We start from the raw sequence: 24,178 nt of genomic DNA on the forward strand, positions 1-24,178 counted from the left end.
GCGGAAAAATTGGCGGGAAAACCCTGGCCAGTAAGGAACGCCCACCCTCCTCCCTCCCTCCCTCCCGTTAAATTCGCGCGTGCGCGCTGCTGTGGCCGGGTAGAACCCCCCCCGCGAGCAAACTGTCGTCGGGTTCGCGCATGCGCCCTGGGCACTCTCCCCTGACCAGGGAGAGGACTCTCAGGTGGGCGCCGCCGCCGCCGCTGCTGCTGCAACCGGCTCCTTGTGGCGAGCGGCCCGGGAGGAAGGAAAGCGCCCCTGCGCGCCGTGCCCTGTCACCTGCCCGTCTCCCCCTCTGAATGAAGGGGAAAGTGGCACCTGGGGAGCGCAAGGCTTCCCCTTCTGGCCCAGCCTGAGAGGCTGTGAGGGACTGGTGGGTGAGGGGGGGGGGATTATTCGCCATTATTGCTGGTTTCCTCACGTGTTTTTTGGCCTGGCAGGTGCAGAAGCTGCTGGTTGGCGCTTCCCCTTTGCTGTAGGTGAAGAAGCCCCGGGGCCCTTCTGCTGCCAAGGGGCCCCAGAGGAAGCGGCCAGAGCCTGCCTGCCACTTTCCTCCACTCAGTCCTCCTCCTGATGGAGAAATTCCTCATCCCAGCAGTTCCTGGACCCGCCCTGGAGAAAGGCCCAGGGCCCAGGGCCACCGAGGAGGAGGAGGAGGAGGAGGAGGAAGGCTCTGCCCAGCAAGGCAGCCCAAAGGAGATGACCCCCCTGCCAGGGGTGTCGTGGAAGAAAATCCGGGCAGAGGGGCTCAGCTGTGACTATGCCACCCTCTATGGCAAAGCCGAAGCGTATAAAATCTTCCAGCAGCTGGAAAAGGAAGTGGAGTACTTTGAAGGTGAATGCAGCTCCCTGCAGCTGGCTGGTATTTTATAGGTCTTGGAGGGGGGGAGAAGGGGGCAACTGGAAATAATCCCTGCTCTCCTCCTTGCCCCCTGCCCTTGGCTTGGAAGGGGGCTGAAGGTGCCACCTCTCCATCACGGACTCTGGAATTCAACGTCTGAAACAGGGGTTGATTGATTTATTTGATTTGATTTATTTGGCTTGTATGCCGCCCTATTCCCGAGGACTCAGGGCGGCTAGCAATCAGAAGGGGAGGGGGTACAAAAATAAAATAGAAAACAGAAATTTAAAATACAACAACAGTCATAACCTCGGAGGGGGCTGGATAATTCAACAGCCCCAGGCCTGCCAGAACAGCCAGGTCTTCGTGGCTTTGCGGAAGGCCAGAAGGGTAGTAAGGGTCCGGATCTCAACGGGGAGCTCGTTCCAGAGGGTCGGAGCAGCTACAGAGAAGGCCCTCCCCCGGGGAGTCACCAGCTGACATTGGCCGGCAGATGGAATTCGGAGGAGGCCTAGTCTGTGCGATCTAATAGGTCTATGGGAGGTAAATGGCAGGAGGCAGTCTCTCAGATAACCAGGTCCAATACCATGTAGGGCTTTAAAAGTAACGACTAGCACCTTGAAGCGTGTCCGGAGACCAATGGGCAGCCAGTGCAGCTCGCGGAGGATAGGTGTAACATGGATGTAACGAGGGGTGTCCAAACTTGAGAACTTTTAAGACTTGTGGACTTAAACTCCCAGAATTCCCCAGCCAACAAGTCTTAAAATTCCCAAGTTTGGACACCCCTGGTCTATATGAATGCTAGTCATTCTTTGTGGCAGGATCAGGAATTCTGCTTTGTTTTTCTCCCCCAAACAGGTGAATTCACCAGGCTGCACGTTTTCGGGAAGTGGCACGACATCCCCAGGAAGCAGGTGACCTACGGGGATGTTGGGCTCACCTACACGTACTCTGGTGTCACCTTTTCCCCCAAGCCCTGGATTCCAGTTCTGAATCGCCTCAGGGACCGCGTCCAGCGGATCACCGGGCACACCTTCAACTTCGTTTTGATAAACAGGTAAATTCCCCAGGGCGTTTCAGACAGCAGGAAGCACCGCCGGCCTGACGCCCTCTTCTTCCTGGAACATGGAATTTGGGGGTGCCTCCAGCTGCCACACTGCACCTCCCGGCAGACAGGATCTTCCTTGTGCCTCTGCAGGTACAAAGATGGGCACGACCACATGGGAGAGCACAGGGATGACGAAAGGGAGCTGGTTCCCCGCAGCCCCATTGCCTCCTTGTCCTTCGGTGCCCGCAGGGACTTCATCTTCCGCCACGGGGCTTCTCGGGGCAAAAACCCCTCTCGACGAATCGCACCGGTCAAGTTGCAGTTGGATCACGGCAGTCTGCTAATGATGAACTTCCCCACCAACCACCACTGGTACCACAGCCTGCCCAGCCGCAAGAAAGTGCTGGCACCCAGAATCAATCTGACCTTTCGGAAAGTCAGGACTCTTTAGCTCCCAGAAGCGGGGGAAGGGGTGTCCGGGGAGGGGGGGGGAGAGAAGCATCTTTCCACCCTTTCCCTTTTGGGTGCCTGAAGCCCCCCCCCCCTCATTTCTCACAGGCTGTGGCCTGGGTTTACAGTTTCCTTTTCTTGAAACCTATCTGGACACGAAACTTGTAATCACGGCCTCTGTTTGCACAACCTGATGCAGCCCCTGGGGTCTCTAACCAAGGTGGCTCTGGTTTGCCTCCCTAACCAGCCAGTCACACTTTATCCTGAAGGGCTGTGTGAACCTGGCCTGTGGCACAATGAGAAAATTGGGTTAACTGAATAAGCCAGACTTTGGTTAATTATTGGGGGGGGGGGGAGTGTGCTGCACAAACAGCAACTCTGGCTCAGTGCATGTTCAATCTGCTTGCTGCTTAAGAAGCTGGTCAAGATTCATGGTGCTTCTGTAAGCAGGGAGGCATCACTGTCTTAATTCGAGTAAAGTGTCTCTACCAATGCAGGCCTGTTTCTGCCCAGGGAATCCCACAGCTTGGAGCTAAAGAGAGGCCTGGGTCTTCCCAGAGCTTATTTACGCCTTGTCCTACCCACTCCTTTCCATTTGAGCGAACCTGAGGCGACTGCAAGCAGCGGCATGCCTGAGGTCCACAAACTACTGTTTTGTGTCTTTTTAAATACCCCGAAATAAAGAAAAAGTGATCATTTGTTTCCTCTGGGAGAAAAGCTCTGTCTTTGTCATCGGTGTTGGGCTGATGACTTTAATAGGACACGGAAGTTAAGTCGATGGGATATTCATCACCTGGCTTTGATTCCACAGAAGCCGACACAGGAAGGTGAGAAAAGGATTTCTCTCGCACGCACAAAGACAGATGCTGGGTCCAAATACATTTGGAATCTTAGCAGCAATTTTATCATGTACAAAATATTTTAAATCGGCAAATTCTGGTGGCAGAGTTAGCAAGGTATAGGAAAGAGGGCTCCTCATTTTGCTGAAGGAGAGCCTGGCAAGAAATCTGATGTAATTACAACAGACTCATCAGTACAAAGATACCACCTTGCGTTCCGGGAAGCAGCTTCAGGCCCGGATCAGAAAGGCAGGCCTTCCTCGGCCCCACTGGAATCCCAGACCACCAGCCACATCTCAGTGGCCCTCCTGTCGCTAGTGAACATACGGTCAAGGCACTTAAAAAGACTTCCCACCTTTCCCTCCGGACGTGGTAGGTTGTTGTCTGTCTGAATCTGCTGCGGACGTGAAATGTTGTGAAAAGACTGGCAGTAAATCAATCACCACAAAGGAAGCGGAGGTGAACGTCACAAGGGAGAAGATCCTAAGAGGTCTCTACTTGAAATTCCTGGAACGGAAAGTATTGCGGACCACATGAAGGTTTTTCTCGTACAGATGAAAATCACAGGAGCATCTTTGGGCCGGCTCCTGTCGAGAGGCACCCCCTGCATCCTGGGGTGTCCACGGCGAAAACCCCACGGTGTGTTCCTGCCCCAGAGAAGAGCAGCGACTACTCCGTGCACGGCCTGCTCTCCTCTGTCATTCCTTGGCTTGGAGTTCTCGGCTGGGAGGCTGCAGCCTGGAGCAGATGCGCTCGTAAAAGAGCAAGTAGGCGCTGGAAGCCAGGACCTCTTGCAAGCTGCTCTTGCGCACCACGTCATCAGAAACCCAGAGCCACTGGCTGCCGGCAGACGGCGGAGTCCGGGAAGACGATGGAGAACGGCGGAAGGTCACAAAGTGCCCTGAGTGCATGTCCCCATGGTGGACCACAACGGCCATTAAGCGGTACACGTAGATGGGGGAACTACCGGAGGGAAAAGAGAGGCAGAGGCTCATCCCACAACCATCCTCCCCTCTTACGCTTTGACCTCAGAAGGGAAGCAAGCGCCATGCGCCTCTTTCTACAACTGCCTGCAATCATGGCACAGCAGCCGCTGCTGCCTCCAGAACTGTTCTGGCGGGGCGGGATTTCACCCAAAGGCTCAACCAATACCCACGTGTTCCATAGACAGGCTCAGCAGCCCATGGAAGATGCAGACAAATAGTATGTTGCAGGCTGCTCTGGTCCCTGAGGAAGTCACTTACCCACAGCCGGGAACAGCCATGTAAGGGAAGCCGATGGAGGGAGGCAGCCACGGAGTGCAGCAAGTGCCATTGCTGAGAACGGGTTTGCTGTTCCCTGCTTGTTCCCCGCCTGGTACAAACAAACGAAGAAGCAGATTCTTGATGTCTGGGGGCTCCCAATAGAGGTGAGCAGGCAGGGCTCGTCTCCATGAGTTCCTACCTTGCCCGGGCTTTGGCTCTGCCCGCAGACCCTCCCTGGGGCTGGGCTTATGGGTGGGGAAGTGCTGCTTGTACAGGTCCATGATGAGGAACTCGCTGAACTGCACGTGCTCGTTCCGCTTCAAGGGCAGGCCCTGGCTGGACCAACTCAACCGCTGCAGGTGGATGCAGAGACACTGAGGGAGCTAGAAGGCCGAGAGGGAAAAGGGGCTGTGGGTGGCAGGACAAGGCGTTCCCATCTTCCAACGTAGCTGAAGCACAAGCCCAAAGTTCTCCCAAAGGGGAACCCCTGGCTGGCTCTTGCGACATTCTTGGGCCCACACAGAACCGGTGTCAAATTTCTCAGTGGCTTAAGAAGTCAGCCTGTGACACTGGTTCATCCGCTGCAAGCTACAGGTGGAAGGAAACCCCTCACAAAGGAAAACCAACTGGAGTTGGGAAAGCTAGCCTCTCAGGGACAAACGAGAGCTTCACTCTTCACAAAGGACCTGAACCCGAGTCTTCTCGATCTGCCGCAGGAAATCCTACCCCTCATTAGCATTCTCCACATCTTCTAACGTTTGCTGACATGGAGCGGGGCAGAGAAGGGAGTATTTCCTCTGCAGAGTTTGTAATATACAAACTGCAGCAAGAGAAGGAGAGGGTCTTTTGCCCCTCCAAGTAAACCCACGACAACCCCCCCCCCCAATTCTTACCTTTCCTAACTTCAGCTGCTTAACAAAAGTCGTTCTGTGGTGCTCCGTAATTATGAGGCCCTTCGTCCCTTCAGCCTGAATCTTGGGGAAGAGGACAAGGCAAAGAATTTCCAAGGGGGTCTGGTGAGTCCAAGACACGACTCACAAAGACACAAAGACTTTTACACCTGTGTGCAAATCGGTGTGTGAAATACAGATCACCGCCACACGACCTACTTTGGTACAGTTGTCACACACGACACCCTTGACCGACTCGGAGGAGATGAAGTGGCGAAGACAGTGGTCCAGCGTCAAGGGATGGCCCTGCGGACAACGGGACGAAGTCAACCAAAGGTCAGGAGCCCAGGAGATTCGCAAAGCATCGCTGTGGGCCTCCAAGGAAACGGACTTACCCACACGGTGGCCGGGATGCTCAAGGAAAGGCTGTCAAAGGTATCGTATCTGAGGGGACTCTGGAAGAGAAAAGAGCCCTGGATCCCACCAGAACATCTTCCCGCCTCCCAGCAGACAGGCAAGGATGGGGAAGCCCCTCCGTTGCCCACGTTGGACAGTTTCACGGCAACTCCTCCATTCTGGTGGATCCCAGAAGATCAGACATTTCTACACAGTGGATCCAAAAAGCTGTGCTTCTTTTTCTTACGTACCTGTTGCTTGCAGCGCTTGCAAACCATGTGACTGGTCAGTCTCCCATGGAAAGGATGCTGCCTTTTCCAGCGATTCGGCACAGGATAAAGCGGACCTACGAAATACCACAACTCATTTGCCATGATGGGTTGTGTAAATCAGGCTGCCAACCCTGTTAAAGCTTTTTTTTTTTACCTTTTGTACGGCAGCATATTTGTTCTTGAGGTATTTCCTGTTCCTAGGTAGGAAAAACAAATATAGTGTCCTATGAAAATAAGCCAGAAATATCAAGGCTTTTCATTGTTGGAATCACTTGTCTTGGGAGATTTAAACACTAAAGAAAGATAAAATGCATCCCTGCCCAGCCCCTATGTAGGCTACTGAAAAATAAATCCCCAAACGTTCAAGATGGCAAACTCCCAGGCAGGTAGAGGACAGGTGACTGGCCTAAACTGTATTTTGGTTTCTGTTGTAATTCTAGTTGTGCACCTCAGCTATTCTTTCACTCACCTCCAGTGAATGCACGTCAAATAAATGTGGAATCTGGCTCTGGCCGTCTCGCTCTTCTTCCAGTGAAGAAGTAAGAACATGGAACAGTTCGTGAGCATCCTGGCAAAGGATAAAATGAGAGGGGACTTTAAAATGCCAGGTCAACAGCAGCAGGAAAGGTGACTGCAATGAACAGGGAGGAGAAAATTCTTGCTCCTGTTTTTAATATGCCCAACACCACAGACCAGACCGTCAACGTGTGGATACCGAGAAGCCTTACTTCTCTCCGATCACTACCTGTTCTTCAAAAGAAGAGATCTGCCAGCGGTACAGCCTTAAAACTGCCAACAAGCAGCTTGCATCCAGGAGGTCGTCCTCCGTTGCCACTTGGCAGGATAAAGCTGAAAGCGATAAAAAGCCCAGAGAGTTAATGCGGACACTCTCAGAAAAGCAAACTTATTTCCCTCCCAGTCCTGGAGCCTCTGATTCTTTAAAAAAAAAAAGCTTTACATTCATGTGCTTTGGAACAGTCTACAGAGTGGGAAATCCTGTCACCAACGCTGTCAGAACACACTTGCCTGCCCTAACATTGTCAAATGGCAGAATTTGCATTTTGTTTTCTACAAAAATTTCTGATGAAACGTGTCCTCTTGCCATGCCAATATTCACAGCATCATTTCTAGAACTGTGTTCCACCACTACGTCGCCGCTTCCTCCTTCGTTATCATAAAAAGCGCTGCCTCTTGTTTGCTAGGTGATCCAATGAGCAGAACAAGGAGTCAAAGGTTAAAACACAGGACTTCAGAAAAACACACACACCCTGGAGGTCTTGCAAAAGGGATCCCTACCTTTCAGCAAGCGAAGCAAGGTCAGCGAGAGGGACCGCTGCCCGGCCTTCTTGCTTTGGCCAGCCTGCGAGTCCTGGCCTGCGAATCCTTCCAGCCACTGAATGAGAGACGGACAGGCCGACAGCCCTTGGAGAAGGGAGTTCATGAAGCACGTGTTGCCCAGATTGAGCAGCCCAGGCACCAGCCCTGTTGCGGAGAAAAAATATGACGGGTTAGCCCTGTGGAGCTCAACCTGCTTCCCTTCTTATTCCGACAGAAGAGACTCGCTGGAGCGCGGATGCTGCCCTGCAGCCATTTCAACCCCTAACTGGGCAAAGTCCCAGAGGTTGCGGGTGCCATCCCGGGTGGGCACCCCTCCTGCTCACCTTTCCTGCGCCGCCTCCTCTCCGCCATGGGGCCCCAGAGGACGTAGAGTCCGGCGGCCAGGACGGCGGCCACCCCACCGATGACCCCCCAGTTCCTCATCGCCCTGGACCTAAGAGGGAAGGAAGGAGGCGTGACGGGAGCCCCTCCTGGTGGGAGGGCGAGCAGCCTCCCCCTCGAAGCCTTCCGAGGCGGCGCGCCTTCTGGGAGTTGTAGTCCCTTCCCCTGGGGAAGGCTGCCCATTCCCACCCAGCCCGCAGGGACCCGCTGGCCGCAGAGGGTCATCCCGCCGGCCGCCTCCCTCCATTTCCCCCGCAGGCGCCCGCGGGGGACCCGCTCCGCTCGCAGCCGGACCTGGCCCAGCCCCCGGCCCGAAGAAGCCTCCGCAGCACCGCCGTCGCCCGCTCCGTTTCCAGCCGGCCGAAGCGGTTCAGCACCATCCCCGGCCTGGCTGCGCTCCGCGGGCGGAACTGAAGACGCGGCTCCGGGTCGCCGGGGAAGACTTTCCGGCAGGAACGGAAGCCGCCGGGTCCAGCTCCTTCCCGAGGGTCTCGTAGCAACGGGGTCTCCCCGCCCCCTCTGTTGCTACTCCCAATGGATCCCGTGCTGCCCCGGGTGCCGCGAAAAGTAGGTTCCGCTCTGCCGAAACAAAGGTTCCGGGGGGCAGTTTCCGTAAAAGGTAATAGGAGGGGGACATCTTTTTCCCGTGAGAAGACAGAGAGAGAGAAAGAGAGAGCAAAAACATCAGGATCAACCTTTTTTTTATTGCACCAAAGCAATTTTAAAGCATTGGCTTTAAAGAGGGTAGATTCAGTTCTACACGGGAGTAAGCCCTCTTGAGTCCAGAGGGAACTAAGCATCAGGCAATAAAGCTGCACTATTAATAGTTCATCCCAAACACCAACAATTTAAATACATTTAAGGGGGTCGAAGCAAAATATTAAACAGTGTGTGAGAAATGAAGGAAAGCAGTTCTGAGACATTTCAAACTCAACCCCAATCTCTAATATATTTAGAATTTAAGGCAACCTTGTCAATGCGCAGACAAAACTTGCAATGAGCTGGAGCAATCCAAGGAGAGGAGAAAAAAGAAGCGGACACGTCCAAAATTCTGGTCAAGACCGTGGTTGCTTCAGGCTCCCTGTGTGCATTATCTAGTTCCACCTTGACCTCCAACGGCGGCTTTCCTAATTCCCTGTGCCTGAAGGCTGCTCAGCCCAAGCAAAGCGGAGTTGGGAAGTTATCCAAGCCAACTTCTTCGAGACAGATCTACTGCCCTCAAGCCTCCCAATGTGCCAGAAGGCAGCCTTCCTCACTTTCTGTCTTCCAGATAAGGGAGAGCAACTTCCAGAAACACCCCATACACACACGCGCGCACACACACACACACACACCCCTGAGAAGCATAAGACTGGGGAGGGGGCCATCAAGCTTTGCATTGAGAGGCAGGTGCATTAATTTCAGATTGAGGATATTATTACCCATGAGACTGTGGTATCATAATTGCATCCATTGTTTACTCCAAGCTATGGCAAACCACACTCTGGTCTAACTGGAGGTTCTGGTGTTTCTTCTCCTGATAGGAAACTCAAGATCTTGTCTGACCCTCCTGGTCTTTCCTTCTATTTGCTCTTCCCCGTCTCTTTTCATGCCCGCGTTACATGAATTCATCTTTTTGAACTGAGTTTAGCTCCTTCTAAAATTCTTTTTTTATTTTATTTTTTTATTTTATTTTTATTTAAGTTTATTTATATGCCGCCCTTTTCCCTGGGGGGACTCAGGGCGGCTTACAACTTAAAAAGAGCCGAGGTGGCGCAGTGGTTAAATGCAGCACTGCAGGCTACTGCTAGATCAGCAGTTCAGCGGTTCAAATCTCACCGGCTCAGGGTTGACTCAGCCTTCCATCCTTCCGAGGTGGGTAAAATGAGGACCCGGATTGTTGGGGGCAATATGCTGACTCTCTGTAAACCGCTTAGAGAGGCCTGAAAGGCCTATGAAGCGGTATATAAGTCTACTGCTATTGCTAAAAAGGGGGGGAGAAACAAACTTTTAGCTTATATTTTTATTGCAATTCCGTCCATCTCAACCACTCCACCTGCAACAGCCAGCCCTGGAAGGCTACCAGAGTGGCAAAAGATGGGAGCTTCGTCCACTGCTCAGCTGCTCCTGGAAAGCAGAGATGCATGGCTTAAATTCCCAGCTCTGGACCCAAGAATCCCTTCCAGCCCAGCAAGAAATCTCTTCTTAGTCATCTCTTGCAGCAAACCCCTACAGCTGTAGGAGGAGCTTTAGAGAGCTGGGTCCATCGTGTGGATCTCTTTCACCCCACCGGGTATTAGATTGGGGTGGTTTTCCTCTAATAATCCCTGCCTGATGGAAGATTGCCCTGCAGCCAGCGAAGCGAACTGAGAGCAGGCAGCGAGGAAAAGGGGAGGATTTCAAGGCTGCCCCCCTCCCTCCCCCGCTGCTGCTGCTGCTGGTACAGGACTCGCCTCCTCCTCCTGGATTTGCATCGCGCAGGCTGGCTGGTTGCAACGGGAGCTGTCCTACTAGGCAACCTCCTGAAATCACCTGCTTCTCCCCACCATGTAAGAGCGATGAGACCTCCAGCCACACCTTTGCAATGGAGGAAGATTTGTTCCAGCTAAGGCAGCTGCCGTAAGTAACCCGGGGTGGGGAGAGCGCCCCAGTTCCTTGAGGGGGTTTTGCAAAGAGCCCTGCTGTGCCTTGCACCGAATTCCTTGCTTGCAAGGTCCCCTTCCCGCCCCCACAGCTGGGACCCTCTGGAGGCCTGGGACTGGAGCGCTCCGGTCTTCCCAGCCATCGCTGGCGGGTGAGAGTTGTAGACCCACCAAGTGGAGGGTCCTTGCAGGGGGAACCCTGCCCAAAACGTCATTTGCTTTCTCCCAGGATCAACACTTTCGCCTTTTGTAGGAGATGTTATTTTCTGAAGGGGGATTTAAGAATTTCGACCCAGCCAAAATGTTTGCGATCATGGAAACATAAGATCTTAGATTCCGGACATGTTTTTCCTTCCCTTCCTGAATGCTGCAAGAATGGGGGTGGCTAGGAATTCCTCTGCTTTTTCCTGCAACTACAGGTTTTGCAGAGAGATCCGAGGAGCAGGAGGAAGGCTTTGAAAGATTTGGGAGAATATGCGTGGCATTGCTAGGCAGAAAGGTGTGGGGGGGTAGTTTATGCTTCCACCTCAGATACGTGTGGTGAGCAGAGACACCCACACATTTGCAGGAATTTGAATTCCTCCTTGTGACAGTCTGGCTCTGCAAAGAAATAACCTTTTATTTTGCTGAACTGTCGGCTGGTGGATCAGGCACAGATCAAATTGCAAGATTCTCTGGGCAAAGGAGCCTTTTACATGTTGGCTTAATTAGCTCTTTTCAGAGCTGCGAGGTGCTTCAGTGCATACAAATGCATCCCACGGAGACAACTCGGGCGCCCAAGAGCTTTGCTAGGCACAGCCTATTTACGCACAGTTCCTCTCCAACATCCGTGGGATGGCTCCGTTTCCTTTCATTCCAGCTCCCTCCAGTTAAGGCTGGCAGGCAGTGTCTTACTTTCTAAAAGATGCTTCCCATCCCAGAAAGAGAGAGTCTTTAGAAAGCTTCTGTAGTGGGGAGAAAGCAGAGCACCGTTCCTGAAGTCTAACCCTTTCAGGGAACCGGGATCTTGCCCCGCTCAAACCTCTCCCCTCCTCCTCCCTCCCCCCCCCAAAAAAATCTCAAGGTAGAACCAGAAGGGCCTGATTCAGTTCTGGGAATCAATCCTACCCTTTTCTTCACTCAGGATCCCCCCTGTAGGCCAAGCCACATTGTGACAGCTGCAGCCCACTTTGCTTGGTGAAATGAGGGAGGTGAGGAGGGGTCCAGTTCTAAGATTTCAGAATGGATAAAGTTGATGGATTGTTCAATATGCAGGCTGGCCATGGGGGAGGCACGAGACTGATCAGGAAACACTCAGTGTGGGCTTCCTATGACCAGAGTATTTGGAATTGGTAAGCAATTTAACATGGACTCAATATTTCTGCCACGTAGCTACTCCTCTCTTCTTTTGAGAGGTTTCATTAAGGTGCATATAGTTTGTGGGAGTGATCAAGGTCCTTTTGGTGTGGCAGTCTGGTCAGTGCAGCCTAACATTTCCTGGGCAGGGGGTCTCCATAAAGCACTTGCTCCCCCCCCCCGCTTTTCCATCCTGCAAATGGAAGCTCCCTTGTTGCTAAAAGGGGTCTGTCTGTCTGTCAGCTTCTTGAATAATTCATGCTGATGAAATATGAATGGGCAAAGCATGAAGAGCAGCCACAGATGGAAAGCATGAAAGCCCTACAGTCCTTTAGAGGCTCCAGGTTCTGGGTGCGCTCAAAAAGCAGGATGGAATCATGTGTGGCCACGATGATTTCAAATCCAGGCAGCAAAGCAGCGTTTATCCTTAGCACTGATGATGTTACCTAGTCAGGTGATGAAACATTGGCGAGAGAATCACCAAGTTCAGAGAGCACCAAAGACTCCACAGTTCAACCCTGAGCTACAATTATTCTCTTCCACTGTAATGTTTATCCTTATTACCTCTGCTTTGTCCCAATCCTAACCCAAACCCAATATCTTGGTTGTTATCAAACTACCAAAATACTGATAACTCACTTCATCCACCCAAAAGCTCCCCTAGCATATGACTTAGCAGTGCAACATAAATTCTGCTCCTTGGTTGAAGAAATATGAAATATTCTCTTTGAGATGCTTGTTAATCTCTGAATATCCCCAAAGGAACCACAGCAGGCCCTTCATATTTGTGTGTGTCAAATGTATTTATTTAGCCAGCTGGGAGCCAAAGTGCCATTGTCTGAGATCTCAGAGATATATTTGCATTCCCAGCACTTACTGACCTGGTAGCTTTTGCTGGATTCATTGCCATCTGCACAGGAAAACAGATTTAGTTTCTGGCAAGCAACCAAGATCCTCCATCATTAAATAGCTTGCATATTTCTTTGACTTCATGAGCTATCACTTCTGAGACGCCCTTTGGCACAACTTCCTTCAAACAAAGATAGAAACTTTCTCTGAAAAATCTGACTTCCGGGCAAGACCTTGCTATGACTCCCCAGCAGAAGACCTCAGCTTATGTCTGGTACCAAACAGAGGTGCTAAGCCAGGTGCGCCGATTCTGGTTTCTTCCAACCTCCACGGAATCTCTTCCATTCTTGCTAGAGTCGTCAAGTTCCGCCGGACAGGAGAAAGCACCCGATCCGAAGAGGATGCCGTGTCAGGAGAGCACGAAGTCCAGATTGAGGGTGTCCAGACCGACTTAGAAGCTGTAGAGTTGGAAGATGGAAGCATTGTGCCAAAGGAGTTTGCCAACCCAACTGATGGTGAGTGGATCGCTTGGCCCTTGGCCTTGAGGGAAAAAAAGCAAAGGGGTCATAGGCAGCCCAGTGCATGGAAGCAATCTGGAGATGGGACTGTGAGAAGTGAAATCTCCTTCTCTCCCTTGCAGATACTTTCATGGTGGAAGATGTGGTGGAAGCAATTGGGTTTGGCAAGTTCCAGTGGAAACTCTCCGTCCTGACTGGCTTAGCATGGGCAAGTAGACGGCTCTGCCAATCTTGATGGGTTCTTGGGAAGTATTAGATCAAAGCAAGGCTGGGCTTTCCTGGTCCACCTAGATAGGGGGGTCTCCAAACTCAGCAACTTTTAAGACTTGTGGACTTCAACCCCTCTTAGCTGGCTGGGGAATTCTGAGACTTAAGTTTCTTACGTTTCCACGTTTGGAGATCCCTGGCCCCTAGGCCATGGGGCACGTCGGTTCTGAAGGACCTTGGCGAAGGGTTGATAACATTGTCTCCTTTCACTTCCAGATGGCTGATGCCATGGAAATGATGATTCTGAGCATCTTGGCACCTCAGCTTCATTGTGAGTGGCGATTACCCACCTGGCAGGTTGCGTTGCTCACATCGGTAGGAAAATACCACACAGCTCCTCCTATATCCTCTAAGGGGTTTTCCCCTTGTTTTCCCCCGTGGGATGTTAACACAGGGGCGGGGGGGGGGGAAAGGCCCACTATTTTCAGCAAGTAGGTTTAATAAAGCAGGGAGCATGAAAATTCTTGACATTGCTAGAAGTAAACTGTAGACATTCCTATGCATGGCAATGAGAACGGTTATGGCAATGTTAGTTTCTATCCCGTGCATAGAATTACCCGAGTGATTCCCTCCAGGTAATCCCATTCCATGAAGCCATGGGCCCATAGAAGACTATCGATACATTTGAACAAATAAGGGACTGAATTGAATGAGTCAAAAGTGATTAAGGATTGTTTGTCATGTTTCTCCTGATAAATGAATTTCACCTACCACCCCAGTATGTTGTGTTATTATTATTTATTATTATTTATTAGATTTATAGGCTGCCCAATCCCGGAGGACTCCGGGAGGCTTACAAAGAAAGAGAAAAGAAAAGCAAAATGAAAGAATAGTTTAAAAATTCCCAACACGCATACATTTCTGATTGGGGCTGGACCTTAACAATAAGCTTTCCTGAAGGCCAAAACAGCTTTCCTGAAGGCCAGAATGTTGTTGATATTTGTGTTGTGTTGATATTTTTGAAGGTCAACTTAGCTGATCCTTCTGTCTTTCTCCTTCTCCTTTACTGTTACCTTCTATCCTTTATTCTCTCTTGCGGTTTTTAACGCTCCGAGAAGGAGACCATTAGAGCTGGGTGGAGGATCCATTCAAAAACACATCGATAAATTGTGTTTGTTTACCGTAGACACGGCAGGGGCTCCTGTGAAATTCTTGTGCCGAGAGTCTGTGGGATGTCTCTTCGCTAAGCATCTTGTTCCTTAGCAATAGCAATAGCAGTTAGACTTTATATACCGCTTCCTAGGGCTTTCAGCCCTCTCTAAGCGGTTTACAGAGTCAGCATATCGCCCCCACAATCTGGGTCCTCATTTTACCCACCTCGGAAGGATGGAAGGCTGAGTCAACCTTGAGCCGGTGAGATTAGAACCACTGAACTGCAGATAGCAGTCAGCTGAAGTGGCCTGCAGTACTGCACCCTAACCACTGCGCCACCTCGCCTTCATCATTAGGAGCTTGTCTTCTTAGGAAACCCCCATTTCAGCCGGCACCCAGCAAATCCATTTTCTCCATTCCTTGCAGGTGGTTTTCCTGGGAATGATGTTTAGTTCCACACTGTGGGGAAATATTTCAGACCAATATGGCAGAAAAACCGTAAGTCTCCCACGCGCATCTGGGACATTTGCTGGTCCCCTGGCATTAAACGCCAAACCCTCATTCCTCTGCTTAGCGTCCTTCCAGGTGTATGAACTACCTTCTCAGTCCCCTGCAATCCCCATCTGCAATCCCAGGGATTATCTCCTATATATTCTGCAGGTTCACCCTAAGGGGAAAGTTTGGGGTTTTCGTCCTGGGAGCAGTAAAGTTTGCTTTCTTCCTTCCGCGCAGGGGCTGAAGATCAGCGTGCTCTGGACCTTGTACTACGGAGTCCTTAGTGGATTTGCACCAGTTTACAGCTGGATCTTGGTCCTGAGGGGCTTGGTGGGCTTTGGGATTGGAGGCGTCCCTCAGTCGTAAGTATATCCCCCCCTCTTTTGTCCAGGACTTTTGGAGAGGCCTGCTTGAAATGGCTGCCATCTTCCCATGGCTCCCCAGTTCTGAATCCATCACCCAACCGGGATAAGGCTGTTCTGAACATTCTCACTGGCGCTTCAATAAAAAGCTGTGAAGTTTTCCTGGAGAGCAGAAGCCATATTGTTGTCACGCTGCCTCTTTGATATCTTTATTCTTTCCAGGGTAACATTATACGCAGAATTCCTCCCCATGAAATCCAGAGCAAAGTGCATATTGCTGATTGAGGTGAGTGAGGAAGAGCCGGGTTTCGGATGACAGAGCAATCCAAAATGAAAAGCTGAGGAGTAGAGATTTCAGGGTCCACACATCACTGTCCCGTTTCGTTGTTTGTGGCTCCAAAGCTGCCACATTGGTTGGGCGTGTGCCAAGTGAGCAAGTCACGCCGAACAGATTTCCCGCCAATGGTGGCCATCGGAAGCCGAGGCAGTTAATCTACTTTGCTGACATGGAACTCATCCATTGGAATAACCCTTCCTTTTTCCCCCTCCTTCCCATGGACAGGTCTTCTGGGCCATCGGGACGGTCTTTGAAGTCCTCCTGGCAGTGTTCGTGATGCCCACCCTCGGCTGGCGTTGGCTGCTCATCCTTTCAGCTCTGCCTCTGATGCTGTTTGCCATCTTGTGCTTTGTACGTATTCTCTCTGGGGTCCCTGGCTGCACACGAGATAACTTCCCTTCCTGGGTAGTTAGATAGCCTAAGCCTTCGAGATGTTCCCCAGCCTCGTGTCCTCAAGAAGTGTCGGACTGCCACCCCGCTTGGCTTCCAGCTGGCAGGTTTGACAAGATAGGAGGTTCAGGCTGGGCAACATCTCACGGTCTTCCTTGTCTCCTGCAGTGGCTGCCGGAAAGTGCCCGGTACGATGTCTTAACCGGTAACCAAGAAAAGGCCCTTGCTACGTTGAAAAGGATTGCGACAGAAAACGGCGCCCCGATGCCTCTGGGGAAGCTGATTATGTCTAGGCAGGTGAGTTTGGAAGGAGGACTGTCCCAAATCCTGAGGAGGAAAGGATGGGGACCACTTGCCTTCGTGACGGTTTGGTTCGACTATTTTTCTACCCCCTCCTTTCTCTAAACTGCTGAGGAAACATCCCACCAGCAGTAGATCCACAGGGCCCCAGCAGGGGAAAAAGACGGCGTTGCATTTGAACTTAGCATCGCCATAAACAGGGCTCGCGTTTCATACTTGGCAGTTGCTGGCAAACACTTTTAACCGCGTTCCTCGCTCATGCCATGAACCTCAGAGGTTGGTGAGCTGCAATCCTTCGCCTGTGTGGCTTCCCGGTTCCAGGACTCACCCGGGAGAACCTGGAGCTGCCCTTTTGCACCTGAATTTATGCTGTTGATTGAGAGACAGCACCGAACAAATTGTTTCCAAACAGGAAGACCGAGGGAAAATGAGGGACTTATTCACACCGCAATTCAGGCTGACGACGCTTCTGCTGTGGTTTATCTGGTAAGATGGCAATGCTGCCTGGAAATCTGGCTTGGCCCCTCACCCCAGGTGGGCTGGTGGCCTACAGGCAGTTTGGCTGAAGGGAGTGGAGGTCTGGCCGTTGACAAGCAGCTCCCTCGGGACCCTCCGTCCACCCTAGTCATTTGAGACGTTGTAGGTCTATGGGGCCAGGTATTCATTTCATTTATTAAATTTATAGGCCGCCCAATCCTGGAGGAATCCGGGCGGCTTACAACGGAAGAAGGAAAAAGAAAAGCAAAATAAGTAAAAAAAAATAGTTTAAAATTCACCACACACATACGTTCTAATCGGGACTGGACCTTAACACTAAGGTCAACAGCCCCAGGCGTGCCGGAACAGCCAGGTTTTAATGGCTTTCCTGAAGGCCATGAGAGTGGGTGAGGTCCGGACCTCTGGGGGTAGCTGATTCCACAGGGTCGGAGCAGCCACAGAGAAGGCTCTCCTCCGGGGGCCCGCCAGCTGACACTGTCCGGCTGACGGTATCCGAAGGATGCCCACCCTGTGGGATCTTATCGGCCGTTGGGAGGTGTGTGGCAGTAGGCGGTCTCGCAGATAGGCTGGTCCTAAGCCATGTAGGGCTTTAAAGGTAATGACCAACACCTTGAATTGCGTCCGGAGACCAATTGGCAGCCAGTGCAGCTCGCGGAGGACAGGTGTAATATGGGTGTATCTTGGTACACCAAATATCGCTCGCGCGGCTGCATTCTGGACTAGCTGTCGTCTCCAAACGCTTTTCAAGGGTAGCCCCATGTAGAGCGCAGTGTCCTAGGGTGCCCCTCAGCACAAAGGACCTCATCCAGAGGTCTCACTGCAGGGCAGTCCTGTGGACGCCTATTCAGACCAACGCTGGAAGGATTTACTGCACACCTGATCAATGGACCAAGACGTTTTGAATAGTAAAAACTTGAGTGAAGAAACAGTCATGCAGCAGTAAGAAATCAATAAAGCTTGCTGAAGTCTCCCAGGTGAGGAGGGGAGGGGGTTACACCAGAGTTTAATAACTTTGCTACGAGACAGATGCAGAACACCTGGGGACCATTTCAGAGCAAGTCTCGGTTCCCCTGCAGTGAGATGCAACTGGATGGCATAGGAGCTCTCGTGGGTGCCGATAGCCGTTGTTTTCCACGCGACCGTTGTTGTTTCTATGCGTGGCACGACAAAACTGCGCTCGGCTAAAGCGTGCCCGATTAAACCGCGTCGCTGACGTCATCAACAGGGCGACAACAGCCAGCGCGGAGAAAGAAGAGCGCTTTAAATAGCGCTTTGAAAGCAAGCCGGTTCAAGTTAAGGTAAGGGTTAGGTTTAGGGTTAGGTTTAGGGTTAGGTTTAGGGTTAGGTTTAAGGTTAGGTTAAGGGTTAGGGTTAGGTTTAGGGTTAAGAGTTAGGGTTAGGTTTAGGGTTAGGTTAAGGGTTAGGGTTAGGGTTAGGGTAAGGGTTAGGTTTAGGATTAGGTTTAGGGGGGTTAGGTTTAGGGGTTAATTTTAGGTTTAGCATTTACAGTGTGCTTTTTTCTCCACGCTGTTGTCGCGCTGTGATGATGTCAGCTACGCGGTTTTGTCAAGCGCCCTTTAGTCGAACGCGGTTTTGTGGTGGAACCGTTTCTATGCTCCCTTTCGAGGGCATCTCATTTTCTGAAGGTTTTCCCCTCTTCACAGGTTCTCCAATGCTTTTTCTTACTACGGCCTCGTCCTGCTGACCACGGAGCTATTCCAAGCAGGAGACCTTTGCAGCTGTGAGTCAAACAGAAAATACGCCCGGGATGATACGCTCAGGCCAGGCCAAAGGGTTCTTCCGAGAGAAGACATTGGAGTTTCATGGTTGCCCTGACCCTCAGGGGGGCACCTCAGTGGCCATCTATTCTGCCCTCCAGCAGCATCACCTCTTCATGCTGCTCTTTCCACCAGCTGCCCGTTTCCCATTCTTGGCTGCCATATTTCTGATTCCCAGCTGATTCTCCAGTCCAGGCCACCATGTTTTAATAGCTGGCTGAGGAATTCTGGGAGTTGAAGTCTTAAAAGTTGTCAAGTGTATGGAGGTCCTGGCCTGGAGTTAATCCCTGAAGTTTCCACTAAACTAAGCGGATGCCCCCTCTGTCCTGTCCAGCAACAGATTGGGGACGATTCGTTCAATGGATGTTTCTACCTGGTCCTTCAGTTGAGGTCAAGAAGGACCATTGACAAGATGTCCATTCAGCCAGTGGCCTGCTAGGATGGACAGCAGCCCCACCCCCTCCTCAATGCCTGGAAGGGCTAGTTGCATGAGCATTTCCCTGGGGGGTCCCTAAAATCTGTACTGGGTGGGCTGGTCACCCTGTGGGCATCTGGTGGCTCAAACTTGGTGATGGTCAAGTGGGGGGGATTCTGCCAACAGTGAGCAAAAGAGAACAACTGGGTCTCAGGGCACAAGGTTGGCTATCCAGCAAAGGGTGGGGGCTGAAGACCCCCATTCCTTCCCGTCCTCTCTTTCTCCTTCTCCACCCAAGTGTCCAGCAGGAGGAAAACGGTAAAGGCCAAATGCAGCCTAGCCTGTGAATTTCTGACGGAGAAGGACTACATCGATCTGCTCTGGACCACTCTCTCCGAGTTCCCAGGTAGACCTCCGGAAGGGGGAAGGGATGCCCACGGGGGTCTGCAACTGGGGAAGGGGCAAGAGGTGGCACGATACCAGAATGAAAGGAGGATCTTGCGTTGCGTTATGCTGACCCTCCTCTTCGTCCTTTTGGCCCCATGGTGGTCGGGAAGGAAGCGCTCAGGTATGAATCCAATGGGTCCCTGGCCCCCTATTCGCACGCCCGATTAAAACTGACAGGTGCTGCCAACGTATTTTTAAGATTTATCTGCATTACCCAAGATGCTGAACACAATTTAAGAATAAATATTGGCCTCTGGAATTTTCCTTCTATCCCGTTTCTATTGAAATGGGGCTTATGGCCTTGAGGCCCCCACTTCACTCTCCCAGGTCACCCCAAAGTCTTTTGAGGAGAGCTTGCGAGGAGAAATGAGAGGTCTTCCTTTGACGTCAGGGAAACCATCTAACGTGGGGCTGTCGCCCTGGAGATGCGGGCACTCCATGCAAATTCTGCTCTTAGAAATGGCTCCTGGGGAAGATAAGATGTCCTTTGACCTGATTTGTCCAGCAAGTTCAGAAAAGTTGATAACCCCCCAACCTGGAACCGGTGGCTGGCCGGACGCTCCCATGGGGAAGGCGACTCCATTTCTCCTGCAACCTGGAAGGTTTCACCCTCACACCCAGACCCTGGTGGTGGTGAAATGGCCTGAAGGCTCCTCTCCTGCTTCTCCTTCTCCTCCAGGGGTTCTTGTGACCTTGTGGGTGATTGACCGGATCGGCCGCAAGAAGACGATGGCGCTCTCCTTCCTGGTCTTCGCCTTCTGCAGCCTTTTGCTCTTCCTCTGTGTCGGGAGGTGAGTCCAGGGGATCCAGAGAAGACCCACCCCGTTGAGGTTCCTCCATGGGGCTGCAAGGGGAAGCCCCCAGCCCATGGGCTGGGTCTCTGAAAGCAAGCCCCCCCTCTCTTGATACAGGAAGGTGCTCACCGTGCTGCTCTTCATCGCCAGGGCTTTTATTTCGGGAGGGTTCCAGGCCGCGTATGTTTACACCCCTGAGGTAAGTGCCTCTTCTCCAGCTGAGAGCGGGGTTGGAGCTCCCAAGGAAGAGGGTGTGGCCAAGCAGCCGCCAGCAAGCGAAAGGGAGGGCAGGGAGCCTCAAGGCGGTCATGGCTTTCTCAACAGGTCTACCCAACCGCCACCCGCGCCCTGGGCCTGGGGACATGCAGCGGAGTGGCCAGAGTTGGTGCCCTGATCACACCCTTCATCGCCCAGGTAAAGCAAGGATGCCTCCTAGCGGCCACTCGGGGCTTGGCCTTGACCCAGTCCTGTCCTGGGACATCCCAGTGAATCTGCAGACTTCTGAAGGGAAACTCTAGCAATGCAGTGGCAGGATCTTCATGCTAGCTTTGCTACAACCCTCTCGGTTCACGAGACGTTCTTTAAGCTTCTTCTCAGTCCCCAATATACTATGTTTCTGAAGACCCTTTCAACAACACAATTGTGAGGACATACACAAAGGGCTAAGTATCATGAGGTTGCCTATCTTCTCAGTTCTTCAGCTATGAGGTGGGCAGTTCCCCGTAGCAATAGCAGTTAGACTTATATACCGCTTCATAGGGCTTTCAGCCCTCTCTAAGCGGTTTACAGAGTCAGCATATCGCCCCCAACAACAATCCGGGTCCTCATTTCACCCACCTCGGAAGGATGGAAGGCTGAGTCAACCTTGAGCCGGTGAGATTTGAACCGCCGAACTGCAGATAACAGTCAGCTGAAGTGGCCTGCAGTACTGCACCCTAACCACTGCGCCATCTCGGCTCTTGAGCCTCACCTACCTAGACTGATAGGAAGCCATCATCCTTGTCTTTGTCACAATAGTATTGCAAAGTCCCAATCACCGCAATAACAAGGCCCCTAACCAACTGCAGCCAAAATCTTGGCTTGTCCATCTAACCTAATTTAACCCTGGGGGATTTGACCAAGCCTGGAGGGCTTGTCCGAGTGATGGCAAGGGCCCCCTTCTTTGCTGACCTTCTTCTACCTCCATTTCCAGGTGATGCTGGAGTCTTCGGTCTATTTGACGCTCATCGTCTACAGCGGGTGCTGTATCCTGGCAGCTTTGGCCTCCTGCCTGCTTCCCATCGAAACCAGAGGCCGCGGCCTCCAGGAGTCCACCCAGAAGGAGTGGGGGCAGGAGATGTTTGGGCGTGGGGTCCCCCAATCGAACTCTGGCTCCCAGGGGTGATTGCCCCACCTGGAGGAAGTCAACACCCCCAACACCCGAGAAGTGCAATATCTCACTACCATCCTTGGCCCAAAGAAGGTTCCTTGTTACTTGCATCTTCACCACCCCCGTGTGCAAGGAGAGACATTCCATCTGGGAGATGAAAGTGTGTTTGTGTGTGCATTGAAGAGGAATGTGGTGTCACCATGGAAAGATCTAGCCCCAAATTTCTTCACGGTGGACATTAGACAAGAGGAGAACCAAGTTTTTGTTCCGGTTGCCAAGGGAACTTCTCCATCTCACACCAAGCAATTACCATGCCTTCAAGGACTCCATTCTTCACAGGGCAGCTCTTGTCTTCAACCCTGAGAAGCAAACGGGCCCATGTGTATGTGTACTCACGCCTAGAGTAGCTCAAAGGCGCTTGTGAATCGATCAGCAGCCTTGCACTCTTTCTATCAACCCTGAACTGTCAAGGCCCACAAGCCGCTAATTTAGCTGAATCTCCTTGGCAACTGGGATTGTGAAGGTGGACAGGCGTTCGGATAAACGCTGTTCCTCTCACCGACGGAGAACTTCCTTGGATATTGAAGTCAATCCCGCAAAAAAAAAGGAAATTTGGAAACACGGCAGTCGGTTAGGACTGCCCCATTTCCAAAGGAAGGTTGTGCCGCAGGAAACGCCCACGCAGGTCACCCAGAGACTGAATCATTTTTCTCAGGAGGCAGGAAGAGGGGGGGAAAGTCTTGTAGGTTTAGCAAATGGTGCGTGGTGAGGTCATTACAGGGGAAAAAAATTCTCTCTTGAATTTAGCAAAATGGAAGGGAGCAGATTCTGTCAGGTCAAACTAGATCCCTTCTTCATGCAACTCAGAATGTTGATGGGTTCATATCCACGTTCCCCAACAGAGGGGTTCTTAAGAATGGGCGCATGCCCCAGTGGTGGTCCTCCAGAGACATCCAGCTTCACCCTCTCCTTTCTGTCGCTGGTCACCCCACAAACGCCAAAGGTTCGTAGGGAGGAAGAGGACCCCGTTCCTAGACCTTCCTCCTCCTTCCTCCCCCTCTTCTTCTCCGCCATGCCTAGAAGTCCCTGGGCGGCTCAGCTAAGGGGGAAAAACATCCTGTGGACTGGGAAGGGGGTATTTAAGGAGGCTGTCATAGCTACGATGTGGGTTGTGTGCAGCTGTGCCAGAGGCTCATGCGGGCAACTTCTGACATGCAGCGGCGTCTACTAAGATGGTTTAATTGTGCGACCACTCGCGCTTGACCTCTGAAGAATTCTCTTATCTTCTGGTGGGTCTGAGTGGCTTTCTGGGGTACGGGAGCTTTAGCAACTGCTACTTAAAAACTGTAGGTAAGTTCTGTTCGTTGTGCAAATTACTTGTACAGCTAGCGCAGCTCCGTGGGTCCGACACAATAATGGCGACGATCGAAAGAGAGGTGGTCTCTTCCAAACCCCATCACAGGCTATTTAAACCGATTAGATTTTTCCCTGGCGATGCAAACCGATTTTGCAAGCTTCCGATTGTTGAGCCTGGAAATCTGCGCTGTCATTTTTTTTTCTCCCCCCCCCCCCCTTTTGACAATAAGTTTTGGCCTCCTCATCTCCGAGGAGCATTCTAATACCAGAAATTCACCAACGTATGTAACGAAGATAGGGCTCTACACACATCAAGGTCTGTGGGTGTGTTCATTAAAAAAAGAAGAAGAAGGAACAATACCGTTTGACATTGAGTTGTGGTGTTTGGGACTCTTGAGGGGGGGGTCTCCAGTTCCTTAACTGGCAAAGCTTTGGGGAGAGCTCGCTGTATATGCTGTGTGGGACGGTGTCTGTACTTGTTGGGGGTCGGAGGGGAATTTATTTCAGTGTCTGCTATGTTCGGATGTACAGTTCCTAACTGTGACGCGTGACGATTTCTGTATCCTGGGCTTTTCATGTACTATATTTTCATCCGTCTCCCGTCAATTACACACCATTAGGCAGTGCAATTCCACCCTGGATATTTTATGTTGAATAAACAAGTAGTTTTTTCCATAAGGAGGAGGATTAATGGCATTCTCACTCCCTCAAAAGTAGAATTGCGTCCATCCAAAGCGTCAGGCTGAGAACTCACCACGGCTCTGGTGCCCTTAGGGCAGTGGTTCCCAAACTTGGCAACTTTAAGACTTGTGGACTTCAACTCCCAGAATTCTCCAGCCAGCTCTGCAAGTCTTAAAGTTGCCAAGTTTGGGAACCACTGCCTTAGGGGAACATCTTCTCTGGAGCTGCAAAGCCCAGAATGAGAAGCTGGAACCCGTGAAAAGCCGCTGGAGATGGGTGGAATTCATTCAGACGGACAATCTCATTCTACGTAATGAGCTTGCTTGGAATCAGCCTCATATTTTTGTAAGAGCTAAAAAAAAAGAGGTTAGCTAAGAAAGTAATTAAGTAAACATAAATAAAGGCTCAATCAAACCTGCCTTCAAAGTATTTTGTACGTTTTAACAAGAGGAGAACTCCACTAGAGACCAGAAGCAAAGAGAATCTAGATTGTAGCTGTGATTGGAAAAGAGGAAGCGTAAGAGAAAGTTGTGTGAACCCACAGAGCAGGAGGAGGACCGACTTCTTGCTCGGAA

General features: G+C 51.5%; 3 protein-coding genes across 3 annotated transcripts; 2 read left to right on the forward strand and 1 right to left on the reverse strand.

Annotated features, from left to right (window-relative positions):
* The first annotated feature begins 130 nt into the window (after positions 1-130).
* Positions 131-3,042, forward strand: ALKBH2 (alkB homolog 2, alpha-ketoglutarate dependent dioxygenase). Its single transcript, XM_032229679.1, has 4 exons — positions 131-184; positions 441-835; positions 1,700-1,898; positions 2,040-3,042. Exons 2-4 carry the CDS (start codon positions 574-576, stop codon positions 2,338-2,340), a joined length of 762 nt encoding a protein of 253 aa, XP_032085570.1. The 5' UTR covers positions 131-184; positions 441-573; the 3' UTR covers positions 2,341-3,042.
* A 174-nt stretch (positions 3,043-3,216) lies between these two features.
* USP30 (ubiquitin specific peptidase 30) lies at positions 3,217-8,175 on the reverse strand. Its single transcript, XM_032229678.1, has 13 exons — positions 7,994-8,175; positions 7,642-7,751; positions 7,277-7,462; positions 6,726-6,829; positions 6,450-6,548; positions 6,135-6,177; positions 5,960-6,054; positions 5,708-5,767; positions 5,532-5,618; positions 5,316-5,396; positions 4,622-4,805; positions 4,423-4,531; positions 3,217-4,141 (listed from the first exon to the last, which is right to left on the reverse strand). The coding sequence occupies exons 1-13, from the start codon at positions 8,077-8,079 to the stop codon at positions 3,877-3,879; spliced, it is 1,509 nt and encodes a 502-aa protein (XP_032085569.1). The 5' UTR covers positions 8,080-8,175; the 3' UTR covers positions 3,217-3,876.
* A 1,976-nt stretch (positions 8,176-10,151) lies between these two features.
* On the forward strand, positions 10,152-24,173 carry SVOP (SV2 related protein). Its single transcript, XM_032229183.1, has 16 exons — positions 10,152-10,297; positions 12,859-13,019; positions 13,145-13,230; positions 13,506-13,604; positions 14,808-14,879; positions 15,114-15,238; positions 15,461-15,524; positions 15,801-15,926; positions 16,134-16,262; positions 16,678-16,751; positions 18,428-18,504; positions 19,255-19,362; positions 20,083-20,194; positions 20,315-20,396; positions 20,522-20,611; positions 21,390-24,173. The coding sequence occupies exons 1-16, from the start codon at positions 10,263-10,265 to the stop codon at positions 21,579-21,581; spliced, it is 1,632 nt and encodes a 543-aa protein (XP_032085074.1). The 5' UTR covers positions 10,152-10,262; the 3' UTR covers positions 21,582-24,173.
* The last annotated feature ends 5 nt before the right edge of the window (positions 24,174-24,178 follow it).

This window comes from Thamnophis elegans, chromosome 13 (genome assembly GCF_009769535.1).
Source record: "Thamnophis elegans isolate rThaEle1 chromosome 13, rThaEle1.pri, whole genome shotgun sequence".
Lineage (NCBI taxonomy): Eukaryota > Metazoa > Chordata > Lepidosauria > Squamata > Colubridae > Thamnophis > Thamnophis elegans.